Source organism: Prionailurus viverrinus, chromosome X (genome assembly GCF_022837055.1).
Source record: "Prionailurus viverrinus isolate Anna chromosome X, UM_Priviv_1.0, whole genome shotgun sequence".
In the NCBI taxonomy this organism is placed as follows: domain Eukaryota; kingdom Metazoa; phylum Chordata; class Mammalia; order Carnivora; family Felidae; genus Prionailurus; species Prionailurus viverrinus.
Window position 1 is genome coordinate 103,509,881 of NC_062579.1, and position 26,343 is coordinate 103,536,223.

Consider the following 26,343-nt stretch of genomic DNA (forward strand, 5'->3'; position numbering starts at 1 on the left):
ATTGGAAAGGCTGGGTAGGTGAAATTGCAGAAGGCATGAAAAAATGAGTAACAGATGAAGAAATGAATGAACAAGCTAGAGCAGTTGTTCAGTGTGGATAAGCTTTTAACCTTGGAGCCACAATCCTTTAAAAGCTGCTATGTCTCTGCTCTTTTTCTGTCTCCAACCAATTAGGAAGATTTCAGAGCCAAGAGTAGGATGCTGGGTGTGTGTGTGTGTGTGTGTGTGTGTGTGTGAGAAATCATGATCCCAGCAGTTCCTGGAAGCTGGAGACAAGAGCTGCCTTTCCTTATAGGACAGTCCATGGCCGTGAACCTTGCTCATCATCACCACTATCTATGGGAGCTTTAACTGAACTAAAGATGCAACTTTAATTATAATAGCCTTTAACCAACATTCCATAAATTCTTCTCCAACCAGAAAAGTTGTGTATTTTTCTGAGCAAAACCAACATTTGAGAATTAAATGTCGTATTTCAAATCACCCTGTGTTGGATGGATGTTGGTATCCATTTTATGGTTAAATGTGAGACACATGTGGCCATAAACACCTATCCATGTAGTGTCCCTACAGATACAGACAGTAAGATCTTAAAAGCCATCTCCATATTGCATAAGTATTAGCAGATGGAAGTTATTTCTAGATTACATAAATTTTGGTTACGCTAGAAACATCAGCTTTAACACATTTGTACAAAAAAAAAGAACATTTTAAAACAGAGGTATTAACGAATATAATATGAAATGGGCACATCTGCAGATGACTCATTCTAAGTTGAACAGAACAATTCCCTCAAAGGCATCCATTCTCCAAGCTCCCAGTAGAATTAGGCCCCATTGAGTTTGGGCTTCCGTCTTTTCCCAGCAGGAGATTCAGTGCCTTCACTAGCCTGATTTACTGAAAGATAATTAGATGCACAGTCTAGGTCCGAGAGCCTGGTCTTTGGCTCCATGACCAAATGCCTAAAGTGATTCACCATTCCATGTTGGTCCTTGGCCATCTTTATATTGCTGTAGCAAGTGTACCCAATTTTATTACTTAGAGACAGGATATTCCATGGTCGGATTTTAAGAGCGTTCATATAAGAACTCAAAAAATCTCATAAGAAATGGTTCTCCTGTGTTTCAATCTTAAACTTACCTACTGTGAAAGTCTGTGATTTTATTATTGCATAGCTTTATAAACTTATACATATGTGTATGGCATAAATATGAGAATTTAGAATCATGAAAAGAGATCAAATTTTTTTCTTTTTGTCCTAAAACCCACATCTTGCTTGATCATAATATTTTTGTTTCTTTGATGTTTATTTGCATTACCTTATAAATCTACAAGTGAGAATGGTTTTGCTGACAAAAGACAATATTGAACACCATTTAAAATAGGAAATTAGTTCCAGAACTCATTTTTTGAGGGATGGCCAGCTTTTTAAAAATGCCATAAATGATACCAATAGACAATTTAAGCATCACATGTGACTTCATCCAGCCACTCATACTCAGCCATTGGGCTCTATGCATTTAGGTTGGCTACTTTTTTCAGGTGTCCTGAGAGCCATTTTCTACGGCTGATCTGATTTGGTCATCAAGGAGGCTGAGGAACATTAGTCAAATGTAGGTTTCATACTTACTGAGTCTCCATGGCTTCAGTAACAGGTTAACAAACAACCATGTTCATGTAGTCAAAATCCCCTTTCTCCTGTCCTGGATTACACCAGTAGCCTCAGCCTGGGAGGGATGGCAGAAGGACTGAACGTTGTAGATCACTTCAGATAGGCCACAAAATGAAACATCTCCTTGTGGATAATTAAGTGCTACCTCTATGGTTCTAAAAGGCAGAAGAATTGGGAGTGGAAAGAAGACTTCCTGTAGGCTTGTTTTCAATTCTAAAGTCAAACGGTAATTGTGAATCACGTGCCCTCTTCAGAAGGACGTGGAGGGTTATCGATTGAATCTTGTTCTAAACTATGAAGTTGAGAAAGTAGTTTATACCTTCATATTGACCTTATAGATAAAATGGACCAGCTCACAGCAGAATATACAATCGTTTGAAGTGCATATGGAACATTCTCCAGAACAGACTATACACGACGTCATAAAATAAATCTTGGTAAATTTAAAAAGGACGGAACTCATGCCAAGTGTGTTCACCAATCACCATGGAGTGAAACTAGAAATCAGCAGCAGGAAGTTATTTGGGAAATTCACCAATATGTTGAAATTACACAACATAATCCTAATAAACATCGATCAAAGAAGAAATCACAAGGAAAATTAGAAAATACTTTGAGATAAATGAAAATGAAGATATAACATACTGAAACTTATGGTATTCAGGGAAAGCATTGCTTAGCGGGAAACTTATGGCTATAATCACCTACATTAAAAAAGAAAGAAGATTCCAAATCAATAGCCCAATCTTCCACTTTAACACATGGGGAAAAGAAGAGCAAATTAAACCCAAAGCAACCAGAAGGAAGGAAATAGTAAAGATTAGAGGTAAAATTAATGAAATAGAGAACAGAAAAACAATAGAGAAAATCAATAAAACCAAAAGTTGGTTCTTTGAAACGATCAACAAAATTGACCAACATTTAGCTAGACTGAACAAGGAAAACATAGAGAAGACCCAAATTACTAAAATCAGGAATGAAAAAAAGGACATTACAACTGACCTTATGGAAATAATTTTTTTAAAGATTATGAAGGGAGTATTATGAACAACTATTAATCAACAAATTAGATGACCTAGATGAAATGGACAAATTCATAGAAATATACAAACTAGCAAAACTGACTTAAGAAGAAATAAAAAATCTGAATAGACAAAGCCCAGGTCTGGATGGCTTCATTCTCCCAAATGTTGAAATAAGAATTAACAGTGATCCTTCACAAATCTTTCAAAAACTAGGAGAGAAGGAAACACTTCCAACTTATTCTAAGAGACTGCATTACTATGATACCAAAGCTAGGCAAAGATATCACAAGAAAAAAAAATACAGGCCAATATCCTTTATAAATATGAGTGTAAAATTATCAACAAAACATAAGCAAAACAAATCCAGCAACATGAAAAAAGGACTACATACCATGACTAAGTGGGATTTATCCCAAAAATGCAAGGTTGGTTTACCATACAAAATGCAAACAATATACCATGTTAACAGAATAAAGAAAAAACCCACACGATTATTTCAACAGATGTAGAAAAAGGCTGTGACAAAATTCAACATCATTTCATGATCAAAACACTCAATGATCTAGAAATAGATGGGAACTTCCTCAAACTGATAAAGGGCATCCACAAAAAAACAAACAAAACAAAACAAAACAAAAAAAACCCAGACCAAACATCATGCTTACAGGTAAATGCATGAGAACTTTTCCTTTAAGATCAGAAACAAGGATGTCAGCTTTTGCCTCTTCCTTTCAACATTGAGCTAGAGGTTATAGCCAGTGCAATCAGGCCAGAAAATAAAAGGCATACAGATTGAAAAGGAAGAAGTGGAATCATGATTATTTGTAGATAAGGTAATCCTATGTGTATAAAATCATGAGGAAATTATTTTTAAAATATTGGAACTAATCAATGAGTTCAGCAAGGAAGCAGAATATAACATCAATATACAAAAATCAAATGTATTTCTATACAAGAACGTACAAAGAAACAATCTGAAAATTAAATTAGGAAAGCAATTCCATTTATAATAATATCAAAAAGAATAAAATACAAAACAACAACTTTAATAAGAGAATTACAAAACCTACACTCTGAATAGTATAAAACATTGTTGGAAGAAATTAAAGAAGACCTAAATAAAACAGAAAGCCATCCCACTTGACTGGAAGACTTATTATTAAGATGTCAACACCTCCAAATTGATCTACAATTTGCAGAAATTGACAAGCTGATACTAAAATTCATGTGGAAATTCAAAAGACCCATAATAGCCAAAGCCGCCTTGAAGAAGGAGAACTAAGTTGGAGGCCTTACACATCCCCAATTAAAAACTTACTTCCATACCTATAGTAATCAAGACAGTGTGTAAATGGCATAAGTATGTATTAATAGAATAGAGTCATTGAGTCTAGAAATAAACTCTCACATTTGCAATCAATTGATTTTTGACAGGTTACAAGGACTTCAAAAGAGAAAAACTAGTCTTTTCAATGAATGGTGGTGGCATAATTGGAGAATGCAGAAGAATGAATTTGGACCCCTACCTCACATCATATGCAAAAATTAACTAAAATGGATTAAAGATGTAAATATAAAAACAAAAACTACAAAACTTCTAGAATAAGACATAGATGTAAATCTTTGTGTCCTGGGACTAGGCAATGGTTTCTTAGATAGGACACAAAAGTAGAAATAACAAAAGAAAAATAGATAAATTTGACACTATGAAAATTAAAACCTTTTCTGCTTCAAAGGATACCATCAGGAAAGTGAAAAGACAACTCAAGAATGGGAGAATACCTTTGCAAGTCATATATCTGATCAAGCTATTGTATCCAGAATATAAAAAACACTTAAAACTCAGCAGTGAAAAGGAAAATAACTCAATTAAAAATAGGCAAAGGAACTGAATAGACATTTCTCCAAAGAAAAACCCAAACGGCTGATAAACACATGAAAAGATGCTCAACATCATTAGTTATCAGGGAAATGCAAATCCAAACCACAGGTGAATACCATGCCACATCCACTAGGTTGGCTATATTAAAAGCCAGGTAATGACACATATCGAAGAGGATGTGGAGAAACTGGAGTACTCACTGCTGGTGAGAATGGAAAATAGTGTAGCCACTTTGAAAAAAACGTCTGGCAGTTCTCAAAATATTAAAGAGTTACCTTGGGACCCAGCAACTCTACTCGTAGTTATATATCCAAGAGCAATGAAAACATGTCCATACAAAATCTTGTTCATAGCAGCATTATTTACAATAGTCAAAAGGTGGGAGCAACCCAAATTCCTTTTTTTTATTTGAGAGAGAGAGAGAGAGAGAGAGAGAGAATCTTAAGGAGGCTCCACACAGCCTGACACGGGGCTCGATCCCCCTGGGATCATGATCTGAGCTGAAATCAAGAGTCAGATACTCAACCGACTGAGCCACCCAGGCACCCCAACAACCCAAATTTCTATCAAGTGATGAATGGTTAAGTAAAATGTGATCTATTCATACAATGGAATATTATTTGGCAATAAAAAGAAATAAGCTACTGATAAGTGCTTCAACATGAATGAATCTTAAAAATGTTATACTGAGTCAAAGAAGCCAGTCACAAAGGACCACATAAATAGTATCATTCCATTTATATGAAATGTCAAGAAAAGGCAAATCCATAGAAATAGAAAGTAGATTAGTGTTTACCTAGAGTTAGGGGGTAGTCAGAGGTGGGGGGTAGTGGCTAAGGAATATGGGATTCTTTTTAAGGTGATGAACATGTTCTAAAATTGATTGTGGTGATAGTTGCACAATTCTGTGAATATGCTAAAACCCATAAAATTCTACACTTAAAATGGCTGAAGTGTACAGTTATATGAATTATACTTTAATAAAGGTGTCACTTAAAAAAAAGGATCAGTTCATCAGCTCATATTTAAAATGAGATTCAACAGAGACCCATATTAATAAAAGCAACATTCTTTACACAGAAGAGATTATCCATTCTCATTGGCCACATTATATGAACCAAAGATAACCGTCGGTTCAAGTTGGTTAGACCTGTTGATCATTTCTTACTAGACTCTATGAACAAATTTATACTTTTTAGCTAACGTGGTAGATTTTTTTAACCGACCTCTTCTTTATGGAACATCTCCAATCTTGGCTTGCCAGCAAAGCTGACTATGAGTTTTCTTTGTCTTGACCCGAGGGAAAGTGGAGTAGAAGTACTAGACCAGATCTGTCTTATGCTTTTACAAAAGTCCAGGATGATCACATTAATTTAGTCATATCACCCCAAGCACTCCATTTGCATTCTTATCTCAACCTTCTTTGTTGGGAGAGCCAAGAGTAATGAGGCTCAAGGGTTGGCCAGTGGAGCACAGCATGGTAAGAACGACCAGTTTCAGACCCTTAGTGCTGAATGCTGGTCATTACCCTTTTGTTGACCTTAGCGCTGGCTGAAGCAGTGCCTGTGGGTCTCTGTGGGCTGCAGACTGAAAGGCTCACGTGGCACAGATAAGAGTACCATGAAACAGGAAGAGAAAGGGAGGCGGCAGAGCAGAGGTTAGTATTTGTAGTTTCATGGCTTTTGGAGCCAAAGAGGCATGGGTTTGACCCTTGGCTCAACTATTTATTAGCTGTGTGACCTGGAGACATAATCTCTCCGAGTTTCATTGTCCTCCTCATCTGTAAGATGGGAGTTATAGTATTACCCACCTTTCGCAGGGTGTTGTAGAGAAAAATGTGGCTGGGACTCACTTAGGCCAATGTCAGCGTGGAGAGATCAGTGGTAAGTGTTGTTCTGTTTCTGACTGCTGCTATTATTATTGTTACCACTACTGCTGGAATAAGATTCACTCCCACGTTCATTATGAATCTCTGTAACATGCAATTCTGTAACATACCAAAGACCTACAAGAAGCCAGGCTCACTCACAAGCACACAACTTAAAATTGAGAGTTGGTCTGAAGGGATCATGAATAATTCTGAATGTATTATTTTAGCTGGGGCACTGGGCCCAAGAACGGCACATGGGGCCTTTACCCTGGCTGCCTGCTCAATCTCCCAGAACCAAGATTATGCACATTTCCAAAGCTACCTTCAGGATAAGCTGTCCAAACCAACTGCCGCCCCAGCAAATGATAGCCTAGGATGTACTTAGGCCAGATGGTCACAGAGCACAAGAATATGCTGTGGATCAATAATTACAGCTCTCAAGCGGAAAAGAGGAGTGAATTACTTGAAGACCATGCGTTCTTCAGTCCTTCCTCTTCGGGCCCAGGCACAGGTACCCAGAGGAACTATGATTCATGAGAAAGACATGGGGAATGTATACGTATATGCAGAGAGGGAGAAAAGGGGTGCCTGGCTGGCTCAGTCAGTAGAGCATGCAACTCTTGATCTCAGGGTTGTGAGTTTGAGCTCCATGTTGGGCGTAGAGCTTACATTAAACAACAACAACAAAAAAAGATAAAAAGAAGAAAGAAAGAAAGAAAGAAAGAAAGAAAGAAAGAAAGAAAGAAAGATGGAGAAAAGAGAAAATTCTCCCAGTAGTTCCAAATAGTTCAATTCAACTGGGCTGAGCACTGTTCCTTCTGCCCCTCCCAATGCCACCACGCCCTAAAGGCTGGAGGGGCTCCAAACTATCCTTGCTGAGGTTATTTTGATTCTCAGCATCATCAACTCCATGGAAAAGGTCAAGAATGGTCATCAACAAATGTTTATCAGCTACATGTGTTGGCCCATGAAACGAGGTGGTTATGGAAGTGCGCTTTGTTATCAGAAAGGTCAGGGCTCCGATTCTAGCTCTAACTCCCCATTGACCTTGGGCAAGTTACCTAACTAACTCTCTGAGCCTCAGTTGTTTCTTCTGTAAGAGCTAACATTAAAGCCAACCTTGCAGGGTTGTAAGAAGGATTTAAGCAGATGATGAATTTGGAAGTTATTTGTAAGGCACAATCTGCTAATTGGTTGTTGTTGTTACAGAATAGTGGATATAAGGAGTTTGGAAAAGAAAGAGTTCTGGAAGGCTGAGGCCACAAGAATGACCTTTGTGGAGAAGGTGGGTCTTGAAGTATTTGGAAGCAACAGGACAGGAGAACAGAGGGCACTGCGAGCAGAGGTAGCGGTCTCAGCAAAAGTAAAGAGGTGGTAACAAGACTGGCATGTTCGGACAAAAGATGCACATCTATAGCTCATTTATAGCTATAAAAAATTCCAGAGGACACTGTGGGATCATTAGCAAATTCATGGTCTCATGGTCTGAGTTCAGGGTTAATGGGCAACATGGCCTCGGGGGTCTGAAATCCCAGACAGCACAGTCCTCACTGCACCTGGACTCCAGTGCTGACCTGTGTTCTCAGCCTGCAGGGCACGGACATTTGTCACCTCCTGGCTACGGTGCCTGACTCCTGGTAGTGCTTTTGCCGCCGCGACACTGACACGGCCCAGATAGCAAGAGAGCAGACGTGAAGCTAACAGGAAAATAAGAACACGTGTATTAGCCATTGACACAGCATGCTCCCTAAAGAAACTGGATTCCTGACTGGAGCATTCCAACAGGGGATGAGGAAGTGCCTTGGAAAGTATGGAGTTATTAAATGAAGCAAGTCTATATGTTTGCACAATATACATGTATGTAGTATGATTACTGAAGAAAAGCTTAATCACCAGAAAAAAGCAGCACAATTTAACGTGATGTACTCTCTTAAAATTCAATACCCTTCTAACCTCGCCCTTTTAATTTTACAAACGCTAGATGTGTTTTAGGTTTGAAAATTCATTTGGAAACCATTGAGGTCATCATTTGGATACATTTGTTTCAACTCATATTCCTACGGACGTTTGCCCTTGTGAGCAGAACAGCCATGGTGAAGGCAAGATGGATTTATACGCATCGTGGTGGGCCTCTTCCAAGAATAATAAATCCTTTGGTTTCCAAAACATTTAAGATGAATTGATAAACTCTAGCATGGGTGCCTGGCGACCTGGTTGGCTCTATCCATATTCATCCAAATGACTCAGTGATATGTTTGCAGCTTTTCTTGCCCTCGTGTTCTCTCTCAGTGCCCTTGATTTTGTTAGTTCTTCAATATTTTACACCTCTCTGTGCAGTTTCTTTATCTGCAAAACAAAAATAATAATGGTACCCACCCCACACAGTTGTCGGGAGGATAAAATAAATTGCTTCGTGTAAAATGCTTAAAAGAGTGCCTGGCACATAGTAAGCACTCAAAAAAATGAACTATTATTATCACACCAAACCTATCATTACCTCTTTCATGCTCACTCTTTCTGTGAAGGGCATTAGCATCTGCCCATTTGCCCAGAGTGGAAACACTGACCTTGTCCTTGACTACCCTTTCTTCCTCTTCCTGCCACATCTGAACAATCAGGCTCTGTTGATTCTTCTGCTTAAAGATTTCTTCTTCATGAAGATTTCCAAAATGCAATTCTAACCAAGTCATAATTCTCTCATAACTTGTACTCTCTCCTACTCCCAACTTACGCACACACGCGCACACACACACACACACACACACACACACACAGCAGCAGCAGCAGCAGCCAACCAGAGTGCTGCCTTCCAGCTCCTGGTGGTGTTCCCTGCAGCGTTATGTTGAAAAGGATTGTGAGGTCACATCTGGGCCCAGTGCAGTGGGGTGCTGTGATTGATTACCGATGTCTGCCATGAGAGGGGTGGTGGTTCAGGAGGCTGATGAGCCATATGTTGTGAATTTATAGACCCTGCTATGGGATCAAGGCCAAGCTCCTTACCAAGGCATAGAAGGCTCTCACGATCTGACCCCTAACTAATCTTCCAGCCTAACCTCTTACCTCTTTCTTCTCTAGCCACACCAAACTGCGTATTTTTTCCTAGAACCACCATGATCTTTCTCACCACCATGTCTTAACTCATACTATCTTCCCAGCATGCAATGCTCTCCCTTTTTCTCCTGACTCCTCTACATTGCTTAAGACTCAGCTCAGTTTCTCACCACCCCAGTGTGGGTTTGAAGCTTTTCCTTTGTGCTGCCACAACTCCCCGTGCATGCTGCAATCAGTGCTTTAGCCATATTACATTATAATTATCTGGTTAGGTATCTGTCCTCTCCGCCTCCCCTCACCGCTCCCAACTAGACCAGGAGCTTACATGGGTAGGTACTGTGCTTATTCATTTGTGTACGGCCAGAGTCATACAACCAAAACTCGTTGAGCACCAATTCTGTTGTCAGGCATTGGGAATTGTCTGACTTCAAATTGATAAATGCTAGAATGGGTACTAACATAGCACTCCGTCTAGGGCACAGCTTCACCGACAAGGAAGCTACATCTGAGCTGAGTTTTCTTTCTTATTTAAAAAATTTTTTTTAAATGTTTATTTATTTTTGAGAGAGAGAGAGAGAGAGAGAGCACACGTGCACATGAGCGGGAAAGGGGTGGAGAGAGAGACAGAATCCAAAGCAGGCTCCGGGCTCTGAGCCGTCAGCACAGAGCCCGACGCGGGGCTCGAACCCACAAGCCATGACATTATGACCTGAGCCGAAGTTGGATGCTTAACTGACTGAGCCGCCCGGGCGCCCCATGAGCTGAGTTTTAAAGGTAGAGAAAGGGAAAGCATTATGGGCTAATGGGCCAGCACGTGCATAGTATTAACGGCCATCATTTATTGGAACCCACTAGGGAGCAGGGCCAGGAGTAAGTGCTTTATATATATTTCAAAGACAGGAATTCATAAAGGCCCAGGCAGGCCTTAAAGAGCAGAACAGCAAGTTCAGGAACAGTGAGTGAGGCTTAATCTAGATGAAGAAAGGCTGGTCTCAAGGGTTTGGCTCCATCATTCCTCATTCATGCCCAGAATCCAGGGAGAGCAAGGAAAACGCCCACTGGACTCCAAGCTGGCGAACAGTCAGCGGGAAGACTGCAAACTCTCTTTGAAGGAAGGCAGACTCATTTCCATTCCTTAAGCCAAACTTGGTTCGAAATCCCTTTGAGGTGCTACGAGTACGGGTCTAGGCTGACGTATGACTTACGGAGTCGCATTTAAGACATCCTAGAACCGAAACGCACCTGATTTCCACAGATACTGCCCGAAGCATTACCACTGCCCCAGACAAATCCCTCCCCCCTGTTCGATCATTCCACGTGAAGCGGTGTGTGGGGAGAAGGAAAGCTGGAACAACAACGACAACAAATTAATAGAAAAATTCGTGGTTCCACGCTCCAAAAAGCCCAAGTCAGAGAGATATTAGCGCAGAAAGGTGCAATCCCCGGGTGCTGACTAGAAATGAGAAAGAACTTATGAACCCACAGACACAAAATCCCCAAGTTTCTGTTCATTACGGACTTAAGTCATCCAGTGCCGTGTGTCACAGACAGGTTCTGAAACCTGCAGAAGCAGAGCACAGATACTCCTGCACGCCCCTGCATATTTGTAGAGAAAACCTATTCAATTCCCTGATCTGACCACATTGTGGGAGAATCTCGTTCCTTAGACCTGTAGCAATTGGTGCTATATGAGCGTATGAGTAATATGTTGCCTCCCTGCACAAACAAGAAAGAAATGTTGAAAAGGAGAGTGGGGGTGTGTTCCAAATTTAGCTTTCCTTCCAACCTCTGCCCATCTGGTCGGTGGTTAAAAAAGTGATTACGAAGCCAACAAAATGTAACCCGATATTAGGAGTTCCTCTCCAACTCTGTGAAACCAGGGCTAATACCGGCACACGGTATTCATTTGCCGTAATGCCGTCTGATACGGGGAGACTGGACTCTAAAAGTGGCCCTCGCCTCGGTGTCCCATGAGCTGGCCTACAAGACTCTCGTCTCATGGGGTGGAGCTGATGAGATTTCCAGTGGTGAGCACAGAGATTTCGGCGAGAGCCCATCAACCTCAATAGAGGCTTTGAGAAAAAAGTTTACAGATCTGGTTAACAGTTTCCAAGTTAGTAAGTTTCCAAGTCTAGGATTCCCTAGATTTCTGAGTAACTGAAAATGAGGGGCTCTTGAATTTCTAGCATAACTTAGGAAGCGAGGAATTTTCCCTCACTCTTGGTGCAAAAAGTGATTGATTTAAGCCTAGAACCATTAGGGATGAAGGAAGGAAAACAATCTTCCAAAGTACCTTTTCACCCCATGGTACACTGGTAAATGTTCAACAAATTACTCTTAAAAAAAAAGCACGCATGTCAATTTACTTCAATTTTTGCTGGAATAAAGGATGCAGAACACACAATTTCCAAATACTAAAAAATATACAATACTCTTTATTAGAAATTCCAAATAGCCAATTGATTCTCACAGAACCCTTTCATTGATTCAAAAAAAATTTTTTCCCAATGTTTATTTATTTTTGAGAGAGAGTGAGACAGAGTGCGAGTGGAGCAGGGGCAGAGAGAGAGGGAGACACAGAATCCGAAGCAGGCTCCAGGCTCTGAGCTGTCAGCAGAGAGCCTGATGCGGGGCTCGAACTCACAGACCGCGAGATCATGACCTGGGCCCAAGTCAGACACTTAACCGAGGAGCCACCCAGGCGCCCCTCTTTCATTGATTTTTGCCAGGCTCTTGCACTGGTAGCCAAAGCGGGGTTGCAACCGACAAGCAAGTGTAGTTCCTGCAAGAGCACTGGCTGATATATTACATTCAGGAATAAGACAACAATGAAATAACAAAGATATCTGTCAGAATCCCACTCCTTTGTCAATGATGACAGTGACTTCTCTGCTAAATCGGATAACAGCTTTCAAACACCGAAGAATGGATCCTCAGCGTGTTGTGCGATTCACGATGTAATGGCTACAGAGCCAACACGACTGAGTTTAAGCCACATTGCTAACATTTTCCCACCGCTTTCTTAAGTCTAGAGTCTAAACGATCAACAAAACAATAAATCCAGCCCTGATCTGTAGTTTTTGCTGATGTCTGCGGTGTAAGTATTTCCATCACAGCCAATATCAAGCTACCAATGTGATGAGACTGCATACAGACGTATAACTGCACACCACCGACCCCACCCCCATTTCACCTGCTGCTTTTGAGTCTGTTCCACCATTGGCTCCGACAGTTAGGGGGACACAAGGCAGAGACACAGACAGCAGGCTACTGCTCCCCACTCAGAGTGCGGTCTGCTGCTCTGCTATTTTTTGCCAGTCTGTGAGAAGATAAGCACAGAAATCGAAAGTAAGCGCTTGAAAAAAAAAAAGTAAGCGCTTAGCAATTTTTATAGCAATTTGATAGAGAAATTTCGAACTCTTTTGAGTCTCCTAAGTAAAAAATTGCGGCTTATACTTTGCTGTCCTTTTTGTGATTTCCTTTTTGTACTAATTCATTCTTATTATATGTGACACAGCTATTGGTCAATGACAGATCTGGGAGGGGCAAACCCCCCGCCTTCCCAGTCGTTCCCCACAGATAACTTGAGGTGCGCTGATCTATTCTGTGAGGCCAGGGTCAGAAGGGAGAGAGTGGTGTGGGAGATGGGTGTGGACTGGACAACCTTGCTATTGACTATTCTGCCATTAGGGCTAACCACTTATAGCTGGAGGAAGCACTGGAACCCAGTTTGCTTTTCAACACAGGGCCAGGAAGGCCACAAGCCTGCCAATAATTGGGGAGAAATGAGAACTGGAGTTCTAGAGGCTGCAAGGGACAGACAGGATGTTGAAAAGAATTGCTCCCTGGAAAAGTCTCTGTTATTCCTAAGGATCCATTTGCTTAGGAAAATGGCTGCAGAGAATCAAAACTGGTGACATGTGCTCCAGTACAACCAGAGAGTAGCCTCTCCATTCCTCTTTCCTCCCCTCCAAGCCAGAAAAATTGCCTCATTGGCTTGTTCCGCCATCTTGGTTCTCTTTCGCTCTCTTTGCATGAGTGAGTCATCGTGAAACCATCGCGTCTCAGAGCTACTGAGGCTCATGGAAGTCAAGAGCCCACGATGTAGGTATCTCTTCACTCTGCGACATCCTACTCCACCCTCACCCAGCCAATCTTTCTGATAGATGGCTATTCAATCTCTAGTCAAATCACCAGAGTCAGGAAGCTGACTGTTCCCTAGAGCAATCCTTGCCACTGGGGAACAGCTCAAAGAGTTAGAAAGTTCACGTTTTCGTCAGTCAAAATAGATCTCCTGGGTAAATTCCATGCATTGGTTCCAGATCTGCTTTGATCTTCCACATGCAAGATCTCTAAATATTACAAGATGACATTCGTGGTTCCCTAATTCTTCTCTTGTACAGACTGAACATCACTACATCTTTTCACTATCCTTCCACGGACTCTGTTTGCCAATTCTTCACCCTCCTGCTCGCTCTCCTCAGGAGACACTCTAGGCGGCAACATACCGTGTCTCACACAGCAAGTCCTGCCCACCTCACAGGGGTCCCTACCCTCGTGTTGACTGGAACAGGGATCTCCTGTGTCTTTGCTCACAATTTCAGCTGCTAGAAGTCAAAGGCTACTTTGGAGGAAGCTAATTACAGAAGCAGTGAGGTTAAAGCCTACCAAGTCTGAGGCAAAAGGAAGCAAATGTGGAGAAGTCAGCACCGCATGTGGAAAATTGAAATATTTACTGAACCTCTACTAAGGGGCAACAACAAGACAAGGTGGGGGAGGAAAGTAGAGGTTGGTGACTGACGGCTGACAAGGGTACACACGCGATGAAAATGACTTGCTCTCTACCCTCTGAGGAGCTCGTTGGTAGTCAAGGACACTACTTTGCTCTGGAGCCCCTTCCTGAAGTTGCTCATGAAATTGCTTTCTGCTCTGGCGTAGACTCGTCTCCAACACCAGAATTTACAGAGTAGCCTCTACTTAGTTTTATTTATTTGGTAATTATATTACCACTTAAGTTCATCACGGAGCTACAAATTAAGAGATTCTGTCTGTACTGGTCTCCCATTCTCACCTTAAAGGCTTATTACAATACCCATTAGGATTGGAAAGAAAGAAAGAAAGAAAGAAGGAAAGAAAGAAAGAAAGAAAGAAAGAAAGAAAGGACAGAAAGAAAGAAAGAAAGAAAGAAGGAAAGAAAGAAAGAAGGAAAGAAAGAAAGAAGGAAAGAAAGAAAGAAAGAAGGAAAGAAAGAAAGAAAGAAAACAAAAAAGGAAAAAGATCAAAAGGCAGTTTTTAAAAATCAGTAAGTATATTTAGAAATGTGAAGAACCATAACACCATGGATCATTTTGCCAGATCATTAAACCTCTCTTAGCCACGTATGTACATAGGCAGGCACTATAACAAGGCTTCCTTTAAAAAACAACAACAACAACAACAACAAATCAAACAAGAGAAAAAAAAAAACCCAACCAAACAAAAACTTGCCAGTAACTTCATTCCTACCGATGCCAATTGGAATTCTCCTTGCACCTGACACAGGCAAACAAGGGGGAGAAACGGATAATGGCCACACCTTCTTGCCATATTAAGCAAAGTGAAAGGACAGCATGGTCTGAATTGAAAAAAGAGACTTGGAGACGTTTGTACGCTTGTGTGTAGTTGTGGGCGTTTTGTGGACGGAGAGTGATTGCAACGCATCCAGTGGCTCTGAGTCCCTCTTCCCCTCGACCAGGGCCTCAGCTTGGCTTCACGTCTGATCTCCGCGTGTGGCCACCAGGACTGGAGGCACTCGACACCTTCAGTTTCTGCCTCGCTCTGCGGGCTCGTGATTCCTTGTTCTACTGAGCTCCTCTGATTTGGCTCTCGCAAGAGATCGTCACAAACCACACAAGTTTAATTAGACATCACATCTTTCTGATACGGTATTTTTCTCTTGCAGGCGAGTACTTCCCCCTCGCTGGCATACACACCTGCTTTCCCAGACCCCTTGTGGACGTTTCCTTACGGAGACTGCTTCACTTCTATTCGGCAGCTCAGCTCAAGGCTTTGAGCTTGCCACCTTCCTGCTGCTTCCTCGTCCAGCTTTCCACCAGCTAAGTGTCAAATCTCTCCCTCCCGTTCCTTTCTGTCCACACTAGACGACCACAATTCAGTTGAGGCCGTCACAAACTTCCCAACATGGCTCTATCCAGAGAAAATCAACTGCGCCATTTAGGGAGATTCATACATTCAACGGTTTCCTGTTAAGTAGAAACTGATCCCAAACTCTAATACAATGGCCACGGGTCACTCACACTCCTCCTAACACTCCCCCAATTCTTAGAGTTCCATGTAAGGCCCACCAGCAAGTAGAACTATCATGGCATTACCCTTGATAAAAGCCTCCTAGCCTAATGGCTCAGGTAGGAAAATATCACAGGGCAGTAGGCCTAGAAAAGCGAACCCCCGAACAGCTCACGAATAATAAGAAACACACTCCTTAAAGCATCTCAAGTTACAGTAACTTTATGGAAAGTATTTACCTTCCCTCACTCTCGTCTATCACCAGCTTACCTGTACTGATTCCCTAGTCAACACTAAAGCATGGGGAAGGGCCTTTTCTGAGTACACTTACTGAACAGGCAGATAATATCACTCACAGTTAGAGCTCGCATCAAAATCCATCTCTGTGAGCCATGGAAACTGCACGAAGCTCTGGGGTGAGATGGGATTGGCCGTCTTGTCAATCGATCAGTAAGAAGCACCTGGTCTCTATCTGCATGAAGAGTGCTATTATAATAAGCTTTGCTTCCTTCAGCTTCCCTATGGCGTTTGTTCTCGAAAAGATCAAGGCGAGAAAGCAGATTGCTTATAGCTAAGAGCAAGGTAGAATGGAAAGAAATCACAGGCCCTTGACCTTCCCCAACTCATCCACCCTTGCCCTCACTGTCCCACTAACACCAAAGAAAACAAAACATAACTAGCTGTGATTCTTTCAAGATGTAGGTGACTACCACTGTTGTGACTAGGGCAGACATATTTGTCATTGTTTAAATACCTTCTCACTGGGCTAAAAACAAGTTAATGAGTAACTGAAAACGCCACCTTGGGGGTGGAGAAGAAGGAGCATATCATAATGAAAACTGTTGGCCAGAACCTCGGGGACTGAATTTATAATTTTAGCTACAGGCTTTTGGCAACTAAAACTTATAACCCAATGGTACTAACCAATCTTAACAATATTACCCTAAATGAGAAACTGCCTTACAATTTAAAGTTTTTACTTTATTTTACTTTATGTTTAGTTTTTACTTTTTTTCAAAGTTTTCACTTTATTTTTGAGAGAGAGCGAGCGAGCATGAACGGCGGAGGGGCAGAGAGAGAGAGGGAGACAGAGGATCCAAAGTGGGCTCTTGTGCTGACAGCAGTGAGTCTAATTAGTGGGGCTCAAACCCATGAACCATGACGTGAGCCAAAGTCGTATCCTCAACTGACTGAGCCACCCAGGCACCCCTGCTTTACGGTGTATAAAGGACTTCTATGTCTTTTGTCACCTGTGTTTCACTCGACAACTTCTGAAGTGGGCAGGTGAGGAAATACTTTATCGTTGTTTTTGCAGATGAGGAACCGGAGCCTCAGAGGAGCTCAGTGACTTTGTCTAAGGCCACAGCACTGGCAAGTGGCCGAGACCGAACTGAGATTGTCTGACTCTGAGAGCTGAATGTCTCAAGCGTCAGTAGCCCGAGGGTAGGCGGGTACTGCGTTCATCCATCAGATGGGATCCATATCACAGTGAACGACTGGGGTCACGTGTTTGAGGGACTGATGTAACGAGAAAGAAGGTTGGAGGGAGTCATTACGAGATACCTGAGAATTCTGGAAGCGGGTTACTTAGAGAAGAACAAAGGGTCCAGAGGAAGTAGGATTGTCAAACTGTAGAATACATTTTGGGGCAACTGTCATAATTTGTTCCTGGACTTATGACCAATAGGGCAGTATAAATAGATATATTACTGTCTTCACATGTATTTTTTTATTATTTATTTTTGAGAGAGAGAGACAGAGTGTGAGGGTGGGAGGGGCAGAGAGAGGGAGACACGGAATCCGAAGCGGGCTCCAGGCTCTGAGCTGTCAGCACAGAGCCTGGCGTGGGGCTCGAACCCACGAACCGTGAGATCATGGCCTGAGCCGAAGTCGGATGGTTAACCGACTGAGCCACCCAGATGCCCCTCACATGTATTTTAATCTCTGAACAGGACTCAGCAACTTTCCCATAAAACAAAACAAAACAAAGCAAAGAAACAAAGAAACAAAACCACCACCACCACCACCACCACCACCAAAACACTCAGGACATTTCATTCCTCGACAAACTTTCTACTTATTCTGCAACAGGTAATCTGATTTGCTGTAAAGCGTTATAAGCTTGCAGATATCGCCCATGAGAAAAGGCCCATTATAAAGTTCCTCCATGGGTTTCATCCTTGTCGCCAAGCCAACCCATTAATGAATTTATTCATACAACGTGGCTACCGGCCCACATGACGAAGGTCTGACCGCACAATTCAGAAGAGTTAAGCTATCGAAGTGTCCTTCGTCTCCCTATGTGCACAGGCTTGCTAGGAGTCAGAATATAAGGTTACACTTGATGCACTAAAAAAAAAAAAAAAAAATGAATGAAAATCATTGGCTTAAAAAGTATTTTTAAATGCCGTTTTGGTTTTTTTTGGTTTTTCATTTGAGTTGTACTTTTGCCTCCGGATTGCAAAGTAACAGCAAGGAGGAAATATGGAGTATAGAGACTCATGGGGCCCACAGCTTTGAGTCTTAATGGCTTCACTCCAGCACCGCTGGGAGGAGGTGACTGGTCGGGCAGAGCAAACAGCTGTTCCGCGTCACAACGCCTGGACACGACCGTGCAGGCTGGCGAAAGGGACCTGTCTTGGGCCTGGATTTCACCTTCACCCTGACCTCCAGCCAAGGAACAAGTGGCAGGTTTTCTCTTTTCAGTCCCCACACTGACAATGGTGAAACTGAAAGTTTCTTGAGGGCGAACGTTTCCACAAGAAACATCTGTTTGAATGGGTAAGAAACGTCCATGCGGTTTGAGTATCGGTTCCGGTTGTGAGCCCAAGACGCGTTTCACGAAGTCTACTCCTCGGGTCCCCACCAACCAGCTCAAGCCACCTTACTCCCACACGGCAACAAGGAACGTGTCTGTCTTCTACAGCCTGTTTCCACATCCCTCATCCAAAGAGCTAGGCTCTCACGGCATCCACGATCACTTCCCCCGTCTTTGATGCAGCTCGAGACAGGATTACCTTCTTTTTCTGACTCGCAGTTATAAAGACATTAGGCTCACCGGAATGTTCTGGCTGTACCCACGGAGTAGTGCAAGCTGGAGTAAAAACAAGCCCAGGGAGGAAGGGGGTGAGGGAGTGGTAACAGATATCTCTAAGATGCGTGTTCCTTGCTGGGTTGTTTTCTGAGCATGTGTTTCAGTTGTGTTTCCAACAGCAGGCGTGTGTGTGCGCGCACACATGAGCACCTACGTGAGTATGTGCTTGTGTATGCATGGTTTTCTGTGTGGGTGAGAGTGGGGACTTGGCAGAGAGGGGGCAGATGCTTAAGATGCTTAGTCATCATGTCTTGGCTGGGGACACCTGGCCAGAGCTTGCAAAGCTTCTCAGAAGTCAGCCCCAGCCAAAGCGCTGGGACCAGCCAGCTTCCCAAACAGCTTGACAACAAGAGCTTTGACAAGGCCAATAACTGGGAACAGTGCTGATGGCAACCAGGTCCATCACGGACGATCCGTCCCTGGAAGGGAGCTTGAACATGGTGTTCAGCGCAAGAGCATTTTCTAACTCATGGGCTAAATTCAATCTTTGCAGAAAATTCGTGCCGAACTACGGACGCTGAGAAAGCCAAAGAGCTTCCAGAGATTTTTGCATTAATAATGTCTCCTGGTCGTTATAAATATCTGTAGAGCCTAACGGGTTGCAAAGCACTTGGGTACTCATTATCGCCTCTGATTTCTACAACAACTCACTGAGACCGGTGAGGGTGAGCAGCCCCACTTTACAGCTGGAGAAACTGAGGCTCAGAGCACGACATCACTTGCTCAAGGTCCCGCTGTGCATAAATGTGCTAGAACTGGAACCCAAGTGTCTTAATGTATCATATGGGTGACCGGGCCTCAGGCATCTTTTATATTCCTGGAACACTTGGCTCACTGTGGCCAGTTTAGTGGCTTTTCAGATGCTTCACGTATTAAACCTAAATGCCACAAGTGCTCGGTTACAAGGTGGAAAGGGGGCAAATGAATCAGCTAGGGACCTTGTCAACATGACCTTATGACCCAGCAGGTCTGAGGTGGGCTCTGAGAGTCTGCGTTTCTAACAAATTCCCAGATGATACGGATGCTGCTGGTCCACGGACCCCACTTGGAGTAGCAAGGGGTACTGGGGATATTGCTGCGTGTTGGTTACCTGGTTGTAATTGCCTTTTATGAGTCTTAAACAAACAAACTAATAAAACAAGCTAATTCTAAGCTACATCTGCAGGCTCTTTGAGCTCCAGAGGTCAGCAGTTAGCAGCAACAGACCAGTTGCTTTAATAGTAGATAGGCTTTTTTGAGTGCTTACTAGGTGCCAGGCACCATGCCAAATGCTTTGCGTGGCTGATTTGATGATGATGATGATGATGATGATGATGATGATGATGATGATTTTATTTCATTGCCACGATCTTACGTAACAAGAGACATGAAGTAAGAAAGCAGGGAACCTACGAGGTCAGAAGAAAACACAAAAGATGGAGAAACCGACTTCTAAAAAGAGGAAGGGGCTTGGCCCAGGACGCATGGGAGCCAGAAAGAAAGTCAGGAACAGAGAAAACGACGTGTCCTGCACTTCATCCAGTTCAGCGAAACAAGGGAAGATGTGAGCCAGGGCAGCTGGCCAGTAGGACCGCTTGCTGGTTATGGTGTAAAAGGTCCGGGCGGGGACAAGAGGGAGACAGAATAGAGTCTGAACCCACTCTGAGCCTTGTTTTTTTTATTCCCAAGTTGTGTTTTGGAGGAAGGAATCTGGAATTCTAAGTGAGACGGCAGTAAATGCACAGAGTGTTCCAAGCCTAGTTGACTAAATGGATGTTGATGAATCACCAGGACCAGATGGCATCTACCCAGATTTGGGGTAAAATTGTGTAACAGCTGACCAAAGTATATGGCTTGTCGTTCCAAACAGCTATTGTGCCATGAATCTGGCAGATTGCCAGTGAGTCTCCTCTCCATGAGAAACATTTCAAAGGGGACCGAAGGAGCTCCAGGCTGGTAGGATCACTGAACATGTTAGCCAAGTGTAACCTATTGGGGGTAAGGCATCATTTTTCCTGGAAATTAAATTAACCACCATTTGTGTAGTGTTTTACAGTTTACAAAGCACTTAGGGTTAATCATGCCTAACTAATTGACTAGAATTCTTTGAGAGGATAAATGTGCATGTGGACAAAGGAAAACCAGTGGATGTAATCTATTTAGATTTTGAAAAGGCCCTTGACAAGGTCCCCTACCAAACACTGTTGAAAAAACTTAAGTCACCATGGAACTGTGGAGTCGTGCTCTGACAAGGATAGGGAAGTGGCTTATCGGCGGAAAAGCAAGAGCAGGGACAGGCAGGGGCATTTTTGGAGAAGTAGGAAAACTGGCGTGCCCCAAGGATCAATGCCGGGACCAGTCAATATTTTGAAGAATCGTGCAGGCAAGCTTTCGATGACCGAAAGCTTTCCTGGGTAGCAAAATACAAAGCAGATTTCAGTCTTTCTACAATTGTCTAGATGAGCAGAGAAAGAAGAATCGGAGTGGAGCTGTTCCAAGAGTGGCCTCCAGAATCTCATTTCCTCGCTCTGAACCCTGACTCTGCCCTCAGCGACTGCACGACTGTAAGCAAATGACTCTACTCCAGCATCCATTTGCTCATCCGTAAAGCGGGAATAAGGACAACCCCTCGTTCGTTGTGAAAATGACATAAGGCAATGCAGCTAAAATTTCGGCACAGTGCTTAGAGCATGGTTAATGTCCATCGAGTGTTGGCTTCTATTATTTTTACTGATTATAAGATGCCAGCCTCTGGGTGACCGCGTTGTGCCCTAGGAATGGAACGTGGGGGCCACTGCAGACTATTTCTGGAAAGCGTTGGTAGAGTTTGTTTTAGTAATTCAGAGAGGATGGAGACACGTGTAGCCTGGTTGTGAAAGATTTCGTTCAAGGAAACTAACAATTATGGAGCACCGAGAATGTGGTAGGTACCAGGCTAGACGCTGTACGACTTGGCCCTCCTGATTTAATCCTGCAGTAGTCCTGTGAAGTCGGGGCAATGACCCCCGTTTGGTGAACAAGGGAGTGAAGTCTTAGGAGAAAGACAGCCAGAATGCAAATACAAGTTCGCCCTCTCCCTAAAGCTTTTTTTTTTTTTTCTTTTTTACTGCAGCAAACTTGAAATGCATTTTGAGGGATGGCTGTAATTTTTTTTTTTTTGAAAAAGTATTAAGTTTTAATGCCAGGTTAGTCAACATACGGCGGAGGGATGGGTGTAATTTAAGACGGGTCAAAAGAGGAGCATCTCTACCGAAATAAACGTGAGCAATGGTATGATATTCTTATGCTTCCTTCCAAGGTTACCTCACTGCTGGTTTTCACCAGACTCCGAAGACTGCGTTGCTTTTTATAAGTGAGAGGAACCAAGGAAATGTCCAACGGGAAACAGAGCCACATGATTAGGTCAGCTCATTTCAGAGGATAAAATAACAAACAGGAAGTTACCCTTTGAATCTACCCGGGTCCAGAGATGGCGGGGGGGGGGGGGGGGGGGGGGGGAAGAAGCCTACCTGAAAACTTTATTTTTCTAGAATATACTATTTCCTTGCAGAGTTGAAGGCATTCTATGTCGCAGGGACTTGTGGAAAGTTTTAGAGAGCAGAGTCAGTTGACTCTGCGAGCATGGCCATTTTTGCTCAGACGCGCTGGCGCTCACACGCACCTGCAAGGAAGCGGAGCTGGTTCCTCACTTTCGTGGTGCCGTCCCCCGAGCCCCCGATGCACTCGTCTTCATCGTCGCCACAGTCGCCACTTTCAAGCCCTTCCTCGTCAAGGGTTTTATCCAGAACTCTACCTTTGGGCACAGACATGGTCCTCAGGAGCTGCAAGAAACGACCAGAAATGTACCGCGCTTGAGATTTCTCAGGTAGGTCTGAAACTGTGTCTTGCTGGCAGGAGGCATTAAAAAAATGGTGAATGAATCACACGGGGGCTTTGAAAAAGCATTTTTCAAATGCAGATAGGTGTAAACTGCTTATAGTCTGGAACGTTCCATAGCGTTTGACAGGATTCTCGACTAGAGCATATACCGCATCAGACTTTTCCATACCATGGTATTTAATTTCCCGAAAGCCTCCGTGGTAGCACTCACCGATGAGAAACTTAGGATGTATAGGCAAAGCATATTTATCGGCTGAGAGGACACCAAGATCAGACAAGATCCCTATAGAAGCCCCCTACGTTCCCATTCGCCAAATTGAAATAACAAATGCTTCCCACTAGAAGGAGAGACTAGCAATGACATTTTACACACATTTTAAATGAATACGTACAATTAATTGCCACATACCGTGTCTTGATCACCAGAAAAGCTTTAAAAACCTCTCCCCCTATGGAAACCAATTTCTCAATAAATTTCATAAAAAAAAAAAAAAAGAATAAAACTCTGAGACTGATGGCCCTTCAAAAAAATAAAAAATTAAAAATAAATAAATAAATAAAAACCTCTCCCCCTTCCACGATTTCAGTAAGATGGTTTGAGATTCGTTTTGCTTTATTAATAGTAGGTAACATGCCTACTAAGAGACACGTGTGTTTTGTGTCTGACTTTTCAGTTATGTGGTCAACGTCTAATTTTATGGGACTCCCACCTCCCCCAAATCTCTCCACTGACCCAAAAGCCCAGCTCACCGCATCAATGGTCTGTGGGGGCAGTTCTCAGACCCCATTTCGCTTTTCCGCTTCATCTCTCTCCGAGGCTGTATTCCAGCGTCCTCTATTCCTGCCCCACCATCCACTCTCAGTCTTAAATGTCAGGCCCACTTCCTAGTTTTAAATAATGGCCAACAGGGGCGCCTGGGTGGCGCAGTCGGTTAAGCGTCCGACTTCAGCCAGGTCACGATCTCACGGTCCGTGAGTTCGAGCCCCACGTCGGGCTCTGGGCTGATGGCTCAGAGCCTGGAGCCTGTTTCCGATTCTGTGTCTCCCTCTCTCTCTGCCCCTCCCCCGTTCATGCTCTGTCTCTCTCTGTCCCAAAAATAAATAAACGTTGAAAAAATAAACAATGGCCAACAGAAGATGCTGGATCTACCGAAAATGAGATCTTTGCAATTGTGCAAGAGGTATCCAGAAAAATAAAACGCATGCACCGACACATCTTGGTTTCTGTGGTTTCTGTTATCTGTGTTCACTGTCACTGCAAAGTATTCTTTTATGTTCTTTATTTGTGATTTAGCTGCTACACCAAGATCTAGTTGAAACAAGCTGTGTGCCGTAGAGACATGTGACGGTGGCTTTGTTTCTTTTTCAAGCAAGGAAGGAAAAGTCCAATAAGCTACCTCCAATGGTGTCAGAGAAGCCAAACCACCCACCATCTAGCACCATCTCTATTCTGCAGCTCTAATGCACCCTTTCTCTGACCCTCCCCACCCTACATGTAAATGTAAATGTAAATGTACCCTAAATGTATAATACAGATGCATAGGCCAGGACAAGCTAGACCAGTGACTCTCCAACTTTTTGGTCTCAGAACCCCTTTTTACTCTTACTTGGAATATCACAGAACTTCTGTTTATACAAGCTATATCTACTGACACTTACTATCTTAGAAATTATATCTGAGAAATGTAAAAAATATTTAATAACTTGTCTAAACATAACAGTAATAAACCCGCGATGTGCTCACAGAAATAACGTTTTCTAATGAAAAAGAAATGTATTTTTCCCTGACATAAGGGAGTTAGAAGGAAGGGTGGCGTTGTTGTACATTTTTGCAAATGTCTTTTAAAGTCCAGCTTAATATGGAAGCTGGATCATCACATCTGCTCCTCCGTTCAATCTGTTGTTACATGTTGTTTTGGTTGAAATATTTGTAGAAAATCCAGGTCTCACAGAAATGTAGTGGCAAAAGAGAAGTATGTTAGCAGCCTTTTCAGATAACTGTCACTATTTGTCATTGATACTTCATAGACACTCTCAACAAGGGGGGGAAGTTCCTCACAACGTGCAATATGAAACCACATGAATATACTTTTCATGTTCTGTTCCATTAAAATCCATTGGTATGTTCTGAACTTTGAATGGACCTTTTACCCATTTTGTATCGTCATACAGGGGTTCATCCAAAAGCACTGGTTCACTGAGGGGTGCCTGGGTGACTCAGTGGGTTAAGCGACCGACTTCGGTTCAGGTCATGATCTCACGGTTTGTGAGTTCGAGCCCCGCGTCAGGCTCTGTGCTGATGGCTCAAAGCCTGGAGCCTGCTTTGGATTCTGGGTCTCCCTGTCTCTCTGCCCCTCCCTGCTCACACTGTCTCTCTCTTTCTCTCAAAAAGTAAATAAACATTAAAAAAAATATTGGTTCACTGAGCTATGTAGGTTTTCCAAATGTCAACACCTCTTATTATATGAGACATAAAAAAAAGCACATTTATTAATTACATCATCTCCAATCTCATCAGGAAAAGTCGAAGCATTGGGAAGCTCTCAAGCTCACAGTGGCAAATACGGATTTTCTAAAATGTTGAGTTTCTCTTGAAAGTTTCAATTTTCTCACTGGCAACAAATGCTGTCAGCTTTTCCTTTAACTGATGGGTTCTCTTTATTCCTTTCAAAGAAAATGCCTAGCAAATACCCAAGTCTGTATAACCATAGTTTGTCAGGTATTATCTGAAATAAAAATGGTGTTCCATGAAAGATGAGGCCAGTTTAGCTCCTAGCTTAAATGATCTTACAAGTGCTTTTCCTTGAGACACACACCCACACAGTTTGCAGCAGAAATACCTTAAATGTACTTTGCATTTTGTAACAGAATATTTTTTACAAGGATACTCAGGGGTTATAGTTTAATAAACTAATCATTTTACTGCTTCAGCCATGGCTTTTTTTTTTTTTAAAGTTATCTCTGTGTCCAGTGTGGGGCTCGAACTCATGACCCCAAGATCAAGTGTTGTATGTTCTACCACCTGAGCCAGCCAGGTGCTCCAGCCATGATATTCTTTTTTAATTAAAATTTTTAACGTGTATTTATTTTTGAGAGAGAGAGAGAGAGAGAGAGACAGAGTGTGAGCAGGAAGGGAGGGGCAGAGAGAGAGGCAGACACAGAATCCGAAGCAGGCTCCAGGCTCTGAGCTCTCAGCACAGAGCTCGACACGGGGCTTGAACTCACAAACCACGAGATCATGACCTGAGCCAAATTTGGACACTTAACCCACTGAGCCGCGCAGGTGCCCCGGTGTCACTGCTTTGATTCACACTGTGGTGCTGACAGTTGTACTCAACAGTGCTTTTGCACCATTGGCACAAGTATCAGCACAGTGAAAAGGGCAAAATAACATCGTGGTACTGTTTTGCAGGTGATTTTGACCTTGCGGATCCCTAGGCTTCATGGATCACCAGGGTCCAGAAACCATTCTTTGAACACTGCTAATGTCACTTCAGTTTGAACCACTACACCCTGATCTCCTTCTTATACCATGACTTCGTATGAGAAAATTGCTTTTGATATAAGCCTTTTTAGGTTAATTTTCAAAAAAATGACCTTCATGTA

At 42.8% G+C, this 26,343-nt stretch overlaps 1 protein-coding gene across 1 annotated transcript in view; it reads right to left on the bottom strand.

Annotated features, from left to right (window-relative positions):
- Positions 1-26,343, bottom strand: part of GPC3 (glypican 3) — a 419,817-nt gene that overhangs the window by 25,833 nt on the left and 367,641 nt on the right. The window contains exon 7 of the mRNA XM_047844910.1: positions 22,520-22,679. Within this exon, the coding sequence (XP_047700866.1) occupies positions 22,520-22,679 (160 nt within the window). The remainder of the gene's footprint in view (positions 1-22,519; positions 22,680-26,343) is intronic.